Source organism: Trematomus bernacchii, unplaced genomic scaffold (genome assembly GCF_902827165.1).
Source record: "Trematomus bernacchii unplaced genomic scaffold, fTreBer1.1, whole genome shotgun sequence".
In the NCBI taxonomy this organism is placed as follows: Eukaryota; Metazoa; Chordata; class Actinopteri; order Perciformes; family Nototheniidae; genus Trematomus; species Trematomus bernacchii.
Genome location: NW_022987582.1, coordinates 3482056 through 3491689, shown reverse-complemented (window position 1 = coordinate 3491689; position 9634 = coordinate 3482056). Strand labels below are relative to the sequence as shown.

The window sequence follows — 9634 nt, the reverse complement described above, 5'->3', positions numbered from 1 at the left end:
GCAGCACTCTTCTTCTCCCTATTCGCCATTATTTCTCCCTCATTCTCAATCCCTAATCTTCTTTTTCTCCCCCCCCCCCCCATACTCCCTTTCCTCCTTCTACACAGTTCTGTCATCTTACATTGCTATTCTCCCTCTCCTCCCCCTCACTCTCCTCTTTCTGATTCTGTTTCTCTCCAGCTCTGCTCTGCTCTCCCCCTTTGTTACATCTGGTAGATCTACAAGGCTGTATGGTTAGATGAATTGCACGGAGGCTTTCACTGCTTTTAGATGAAGTGACCTTGTCAAAGCTAACATTAGAGGTAGTTGCATCTACAAAGAAATTCACCAAGGCTTCCTTCTGTGTTTTCTCCACTCTGTCTTTATGTAACACGTCTGTGGCTGTCTGCTGTAGTGAACCTCCTCTGTTATATGAAAATACAATATAAGACTGTCAAATAGACCGGCACCTTTGAATGGAATGTAGGGGGGAGAAAAATGAATGGATGAATGTGTGAGTGTGTGTCATACATACACTCCATCTCTGTGGTGCTTCTGGTTAATGAACAACTGAGAGTCGTGTGCATTGACCCACAGATAAGCCTGCAGGAAAGAACAGTCAATCTGGGAAATAAATCGTATAGAAAGCTACAGGCTGCATGTCACTGTTGTGGAAATAATAGATGTATTGCACATTGTTTATTTTCTCTTGGGTGTGCATGTTGTAGCTATTTTATGCATACATTACTCTACAGTATACAAGACTGCATTTTGGGGTGACCCTGCACTCAAACTTTGAAAATGGCTAGCTGCTGTTGTGGCTTGTTGCTGTTGGTTCCATTTCATTAAACAACCTTAGATACATCATCAGTTCCACTGTACTTCCCATGTTTTTTTGTTGTTGCTGAGAGTAAGGAAAGAGCCTTTTGCAGTACACAGCCTTCAGTCTTCCCTCACCTAACCACATGCATGTTGTTGTCCCCTTTCGTATTTCCTTGAACTTTGAAACACAACTCAAACAGGGAACAGCGGAAAGCCATTGTTAAGATATTGTCAAGCACTTCAGTGAGGCCATTTATGCTTCTTGCCGAATGTTCCATAATCAAATTGGCAGCCATATTGTTTTCACTTTGTTTTTCGGATTTGCCCATACACCCAGAGTTCCTGGTTGAAGGTGGATGTTATATTTACAGTAGCCCCACTGACTTAAAGCATGGCAGGGGAGAGTTAAAACAAAGACATGAGCTCCTTTGAGGCTTTTACTCAGTGTTGTTATCCGTTTGCTCTGTTCTGCTTTCTTACCCTAGAGCCTGGAGCGAGATAACAGCCGACAGCAACGCACATACACTTACCCTGTACAGATGAACACACACACACACACACACACACACACACACACACACACACACACACACACACACACACACACACACACACACACACACACACACACACACACACACACACACACACACACACACACACACACACACACACACACACACACACACACACACACACCGCATTTCAGGAAACCCCTGCCTGGTGGTGAAAACATGAACGAGCACTTTTACATGTTATGTAAATGATGACACAACGCTGTACTTTCCTGTATGTCATATATCACTACTAATGTTAAAGGGTAGGTGAGTGTAGTCCAATGTTCTGAACTTTGGGTTGGCCAAAGCTTTATGGGGGTTCGCAAGGTCTTTTGATTTTCAGTGGTTCAAACGTGTTTTAAAAAAGAAATCTCACAGTAAATGTCATGCTGAAAACCTAAACACAAGCTTTATATGAATACTTGATGGGGGATGGCCAAGCAATTATTTAAACTGATTTATGTAAAAAAAAATTATATTGTGTATGTAGGATTTTTTTATAATAATAAAAGAAAACTGGACACATACTTATAATTGTATTATATTTGTAATATAAAACCGGAACATTTTTACACAGGAAATGAACTGGTCAAAACTCATCCAAATTGCTCGTCTTACCCAAACTTCCTGCAGTTATTTTGTCCACTTGTTGTCTTAAATTGCACAGCTTATCAGTTGTTCTTAATGTTATGATTGAATCTAATGTCAAATATCTATTAAAAAAAAGCAGTTGTGGGTTTATTCAGGGATAAGTAATCGATCCTTAAGGCAAGGGTTGGGAGCCACTGTAATAGAAATACATACAAATATCCGGTTTTGTCTTTATACCCGCCTTGTTTGATACAAAGAACAACTCCTCAAACATGCAGTTTTTTGTTGTTGTTATGCATTTGTAGGCACAGTTTGTGATAATGGTTCACAACTACAGGCTGTGCTATGAGAGCTAGTTCGGCAGTGCAATCCATATAATAAGATTGAATTGAACATAAAATCAAGTTAAGCAGAATTAAGTTAATCGATACAGAAGCTGTCAAAGAGGGCAACACACATCTGTTTAGTATAGGATTTGGGCTTGTTAATTGTTATGTGCTGGTACCTGAGTGTCTGATTTTAGATTTTTTTTCTCCCATCAGATTCTTGACGACATCGTGGAGGAGGTGGATCTGTCAGAGATGATTCCTCATGAAGTCTATGGAGCTCATTTTGTGAGCTGGAGTGATTCCATCTTCTCTGGTCTGAGACCTGGAGCTGTCCACCAGTGAAAACAAATAGAGCCACACAGATCACAGAAAGGCTGCACATAACCATTGAGTGGAGCAGAGAGAAAGAGTTAGAATTACTACCTGGGAATATTAAAACCACGCTGGCACAATGAAATCCAATCAAGAGCGCAATAATGGATGCCTGCCACCAAAGAAGCGTGAGATCCTGGCTCTGGAGCAGAGGCCGGTGGTGGTGGCAGCCCCTCCAGCTGCGGTGATGGCCGACAGTCCCCACACCGAGAACCTAGCTTGGCTGGCAAGTGTAGCCAGTGAACGCTGCAGGTCCCGGGACGCAGAGAGCCCGAGATGTACGATTTCCTCCACTTCCTCCTCTTCTCCTGCCACTTCTATCTATTCCTCGGCCGCTCCTCTGTCTGCAGTGCCCCTCACCTCTCTGCCGGCAGTTTACCCCACCGCCATGCCCCAGCAGGCCGGGACTATCCAGTTCGCTCAGCTGGGACCCAACGTTCAGTTCATCAGCTCCGGACCCTACGCCGGCTACATCTCCTCTCACATCATCTCAGCCAATGCTAGCTCTGCACATAACAGCTCTACCATAGGACAGCGTTCCCATCTCGATGGTTACACCACTGCTCTCATCTCCCCCAACAACAAAGGGGAGCAGCAGTTTCAAATAGGCCTTTCTCCCACAGAACTGACTCCGGTGTCACTTCCGGGCTCTCCCCAGGTCACCAGCCAGTACATTCATCTGGACAGCAGAACACCTCTGACTGTCAGCGGAAACACGATGTCTTCACAGACCGCCCACCTCCAGCTCCACCCTCACACAACCGTCCTCCCTCAAACGCTCACCCTGGCTCCCTCTCAGCTCTTGGTTCAGTATGCAGATGGTTCAATTGGAAAGAGACCAGAGGGGCATGTTAAGGGTTTACTGAACGGGGAACTAGAGGTTATCAAACAGACTAAAACTCACAGTCATCATTTGAGCCATCACCAAGTCCACAGCTATGAGGCGAGACACATCCTCCTGCCTGCAGACTACGGTCACAACCATGGAGGACTCCAGACCTCCCTGGTTCTGGTGGCCCAGCCCAACCACGGAGCAGACCGTGACTGTGGCACAAATAAGATCTCCTTCGTCCAGACTGAGAAAGGAGGCATCATCTTGGGGAAACCAGTGTCCAGATCTTCTTCCTTCACCTCCCTCTCTTCCTCAGATTTGATTAAGTCAGTTGCTCCTCACACAGTCATCCAGACCACTCTTCCCCACGAGGAGATGCCAGCCAATCTCTACTCCTCCACACAGCCACCTATCATTGGCTATATCACCAGTGCAAATCAGCATGGTGTCAGCTACCATGCGGCGCTGCCTCAGCACCTGGTCATCCCGAGCGGCCAGTCCCTTCTCATCCCAGTCAGCGGCACCAATAACGGCACAGAAATTGAGGTTAGTCGTACTGTTACTGCTACAGCCACCCCTCAGATCTCCACTGCCATGCCACATGCCTATCTGGCCACAGCTCTGTCCAAGTGTGAGGCTCTTGGGCCAGATGGAAACCAACAACCCCCTGCCGTCGCTCCGGCACCGCCGATGCCAGTCCTGCCCTCAAACCCGGCTCCCGTGGTGGTGTCAACGCCCTCCCCGACCCCTGCTCCCGTGCCCAGTCCCACCCATGTTTCCATCCAAGCCTCCCACTCCGTCTCCCCTCCTTCCTCCCCTGTGGCGCTTCCTCCATTCTTCATGCGAGGCTCCATCATCCAGCTGGCCGATGGGGAGCTGAAGCGTGTGGAGGATCTGAAAACGGAGGACTTCATCCAGAGTGCTGAGATAAGCAGTGAGCTGAAGATTGACTCGAGCACTGTGGAGCGTATTGACAACGGGCAGAGTCCTAATGCTGTGGTCATACAGTTCTCTGTGGGAGAGCTCAAAGCCCAGGTAAGCTTGTATGATCAACCATCAGTTACATTCTGTAACTCACTATGTGTAAAATGGGAAAGACTTTGGCGCCCCCCAAAGACTGCAGATGGCAATGCACACATACGTTCAAATTTAAAAGGAAGTTATACATTATTTTTTAAATCAAATTAAATTGAGGAGAAAATGTATCAACCAGTAATAACCATTGTGGTTTGTGCTCCCCTAATGCTCACTCTTGTCATTAATAAAGCCCTTAGTTACAAAAAAAAATCAATAAAATCAATCTGATTTAAAACTTAGACAATTGAAAACGTCTTATCCCCTCATATCGTTATTCTCCAGCAGAGCACACATGCTAAAATATAAATATTAGACCACATATCTATAAAGTGCTACAGAGCTCAACTGATAAATTGGCTGATAATAATATTAATTCATATTAATTAATTTTTTTTTTTTTATGAAACAGTAAATTTGTCAGTGCAGTTTTCTTGTTAATCAATTCATCTTCAATAAGCTACAATAATATATTGGTCTGGCTCTGAACAAATACGTTAATAACAGCAGACATTTTGAGTCGTCAACGCAGGAAAAGCAGAGGTTTTAATTATAGCAATGGCTCAACTCCATGTCTATCAAAGTTAGCCAGCACACACATACCAGGACCCTGAATCTAAAGCAGCTACGTGCTATTCCTCCATCACTCATTGTATTATTAGACAAACAAAATGTCTCCTGTAAAAAAGACCTCAGAATTGTTGTTCTTTAAACAAAAACTTGCGTCAACAGACTAATTTCCAAGGTCCATAATCCCATAAACATTTGCACATAGGGGCTTTCTTTTATAAATGTTTCACTCAGTTTCTATAAGCTAACTGTGTTTGTTGTGTACCTCCAGGTGTGTGTGGAGGTGCTGTTGGAGTATCCCTTCTTTGTATTTGGCCAGGGCTGGTCCTCCTGCTGCCCAGACCGGACCACCCAGCTGTTTGAGCTGTCGTGCGCTAAACTGTGTGTGGGCGACGTGTGCGTGTCGCTGACCCTCCGCGGCCTGAGGACCACCTCACTAACGGAGGGCCAGGCTTTGGGCACCAAGCTGAAGACCGGGCCCCTCTCAGAGTCCTGTCACAATGTGGAGGCCACTGTAAGAAACAGTATGAGTCCAAACGCAGCGGGCAGAAACAGTGGCCTCCTCATGAAGGCTTCCAGTGCAGACAGGCTGGAGAGGGAGCAGGGACCAGGACCAGGGGAGGGGGTCTACGGAGCGGGACCAATGCTGGCAGTCTCTGGGAATGGAGAAGAGAGACAGGAATCAGTGAAAACAGACACGCCTGCTCTAACCAAAACACAATGTGGTGAGCAAGAGAGACCCACATCCCGCAAGAGACGCTGGTCAGCTCCAGAGCGAGACCAGACTGAGAGAGCCGAGGAGGAGCCCCCTCTGACTCTGCCCAAACCCTCCTTCATCCCTCACGAGTTTAAAATCAGCATAGAGGGACACTCCAGTACTGGCATTGAGAGGCGCTTGAGCAAAAGAATAGACTGCTGAGAGAATTGAAGGGATTTTAACGCTTTGTTTTGATCCCCTGTCTATCCAGAGGACTGTAATATAGGCTGAGTTTACACACTATGTAAATGTTTTTCTTTTTCTTTACACAAATCTGATATCTACTTTGAAGCACAGTAGAGCAACTTCATAAGTGGTATCACACACGAGATCAGTGCAATCAATGCTGAAAGCAAAAATGAATGCAGTGTGAATGTTGAGTATGAATGGACACATATCACAGGCTGCATCTCCTTTGTCACGTAAACCTGTTGGATGCAGACTGGTCAACCATTCCTCTTATCACATGAACAAGCACAGACCCCGATGTCAGCGTGTACAAAGTGGGTAGCCATACTCTGACTCTCATCCTGTTCGCTTCACTGTTCACTTGGTTTGTTGTGAAGTTTACGAGTGGTTTAGTCATAGAGCGCAATCATTTTGGCTTTGATATCTGCTGCCTTGAGGTTTTTCTATTTGATTTTAGAACTATTTTTTACATTTTCGTAGCATTGCAGATGTGTGCGCTGGCATATCTGTCTTTGTGCCACTGGTTTTTATTTGCGTCTGCCTTTGTGAGTGTGTTGGTGTGTTTTCTGTGCGGCTGTCATACGGAGAACAGAATAAGAAGTGTTTGTGAGGTTGTAGCTGTGAGCTCAGTCTTCAATACAACCTGCACAGACTAAGACTGAAAAGGCCTGAATGTAAATCAATTAATTATCAATCCTTACTCCCCAATCAATTTACAAAAGGATACCACTGCGCAGGTGAGAGCACTTACACACAAGCCCAATTGTTCTGATGAAGATCCTCAGTCAAATGTACTTTCATAAATTACAAGTATTTAATTCCTTTCATTGACAGCATCCACCCCTAACCCTGCTATTTTCTGCATTTTAATTTGGTACAAATAGAAAACCAAGGTCTATCTAAAACCTACAAGTGAGTTTTTAGCCAATTTATGTTTGGACTCCTATTGCATAATAAACAATAGTTGGCTAACTTGGCTAAATTAGTTTAGCAAAAGCGCAGCAAAATAAACACTGACATAATATTACCTTCCAGAATTGGTACTTATGAAGTCCATACAACCAAAACAAAAAGTTGAAAGAGACTAAATGGCTGTGTAGCAATGAGAGAAACTGCAGTCTTTATATCATTCGCATAACCTATACATCATATTGATAAAAGAAACTTTGAATTCAAACACACCATACAAATATATAAACAGAAGGCATGATACTTACGTTACCTTCCAATTCTATTGATCTATCCTTTAGCTTTCTTTACAGAAACTATGGCCTTAGATATATTTACTTAGTTCACAGCAGCTCATGTTCTTTGGGTTCTACCATTGAAACCTAATTTCCTCAATGATGGTAATTTTTACTTAAGTTCATACCTGTTATTGGCTGTTTGATTAAAACAGATTTCTTTCTCTTAGTTCAGTGTTTGTGTTTCTTTCTTAGAGTAGAGCCAAAATAAATATCCTACAGTTCATACTCAGGAACAGTGTGTGTATGTATGTATGTATGTATGTATGTGTGTGTGTGTGTGCATGTCCACAAACACATGGTATGTGTGTGTTCTGAGCAGCAGCACTTTGATGAAGCATCCAGCGGGAGTGTGGTGGTGTCCTTGATCCTCAGCTGTTAGATTGAATGGAAATATTCAACTGACTGTTTCTCATCTGTCCTACAGATGTATCATTAAGAAAACACATTATATACCAGGGCAGGGAATGTAAACACACATCGGGCAAACTATCTGAACTTTATTTTTGATGACTGACAGAGCTACTATACAGAGAACGACAGACAGAGTTGATCATGTACAGTAACGTGTATCCTTCAGAGTGTACAGTGTGTGTGTGTATATATATTTTAACCCTTATGTAGCCTATGTACTGTATGTGCCACAACGCCTCCTTCTTCAATCATTCCATTAACTCAACAATATCAAAGTGGCCCTGCTATGGTTTTTGTCAGTTCAGGTATGGATCTAATGTTCATGAATGTGCTACAGAGAACATCCACACACATGTTTCCTCCTCAGAGTTGAATTTGGCTTACGCACAACATGCAGTGTGTGTGTGAATATGAACTGCAATTTATCACAATAGCCATTTACTTTGTATAACTCCTGAAAGTTGTTTATTGTAAACCGAGTAACCAGACTGTTCTCTTCTGTTTGTGTTTGACTGCTCAGGCTAAACACTGCCCAGTGACTGTTCTACAAAAAAGATGTGGTCTTATATTCTTCACTGTTACAAAATAGAGGTACTGTTTCATGCGTTTGTCTTCCTAGCCATTTCCTCTCTTGTTGTCTGTGTCTGTATTTGTATTTTCTTTAAGTAATTGTATTATTTTTCAAATGCAGACCTGATACGACGCAGACACAACTGTGGCATGTAGGATTGATGATTAAAGAAGTAAATTCATATTTTGGGAAATACACTTAATACATTCTTGCTTTGAGTTAGGTGAGAACATTGGCAAACAACCAAGAAGTAGGTCGGCCCCCAGTAGTGTAAATCCAACGCAATCTGTATCTTACACACTCCATGAGGGTGGACCACGAGTGTGTGGGTGTTTATATTAAAAGTACTTACTAATACGCTGGACCCCCTCCAAATTCGAGCTTTTCAGAGCCTTTCAATGATGTTGACAGTAAATTCACCTCCTTGTGGTGATCTATGGAATTGCACTTTGTTATATTGGGTGGGGGGTGTTTTAGTCTAACTAATACACAGATGTAATGTACAGCATGTCTGAGAGAAGCTGTGCTCTAACAGTACAGCCTCTCAGTGATTTGTAAATAGCCAAAGTCTTCCATTATAATGTTGGTATGACCTTGTTAGCGGTGGAGAGGAGAAACACTGATCGCCATGTACAGACCTTTGAAGTGAAGTTTAATTAAAAAAAATACATCAGCATTTATTTCAAAGGATATTGCTTCACCATATATTTTCTTTCGCACCAGCTCATAACCAGGATATTATGGGAGTAAAGACTTTTTAAAAAATATTTTGTAATTCGGGTCTGTTTGTTGGATAAATCTCAGCTAAGATACAGTATGTCTTACGTACAGTATGTAGTAATTATCAATAATGTTCCCTTATTTGATGGTATTGAGGTTTGCTAGTCAGAAACTGTTAAATCTTTACTTCAGATGTTTGATTTTACATTTGATCAAATATATTCAAAGAAATAAAAAAGAGTCTACAGAAAAAATGCAGTGTCTTTTTTTTTTTGTGAGAATTGTGTGTTTTGGCAGGCTTTGTATGTGAATATGTGGTTTGGCAGCTGTGTGACTGTGATAAATGTTTCCACTAGAGATAAGCCTGATAATATCTTCACCTCTGCTCGCTTGCTTTGATATTTCCCACAAGAAACTTTCAGATTCTGAATACCAGCACTGACAACTGAAGTACGGACTATTTGGGCAGAGTGATGGCAGAATCTCCGGCTGAAAAATGCTGTTTACTCCTTTTTCCCTAAATATAATTTATATTTTGATATGGTTTACAAATAATAAATCTTAATAACATTTTTTTTACTTTTAGTGAGTATATTTGTACTTTAATTATTTT

At 42.7% G+C, this 9634-nt stretch overlaps 1 protein-coding gene across 2 annotated transcripts in view; it reads left to right on the top strand.

The window, feature by feature from the left end:
* LOC117480163 (ataxin-1-like) overlaps window positions 1-8482 on the top strand; it is a 12777-nt gene extending 4295 nt beyond the window's left edge. For both annotated transcript variants that reach the window (XM_034127358.1, XM_034127357.1), the window contains exons 2-3: window positions 2492-4517; window positions 5398-8482. In XM_034127358.1, the coding sequence (XP_033983249.1) occupies window positions 2730-4517; window positions 5398-6045 (2436 nt within the window). In that variant the 5' untranslated portion in view covers window positions 2492-2729 and the 3' untranslated portion in view covers window positions 6046-8482. The remainder of the gene's footprint in view (window positions 1-2491; window positions 4518-5397) is intronic.
* The last annotated feature ends 1152 nt before the right edge of the window (window positions 8483-9634 follow it).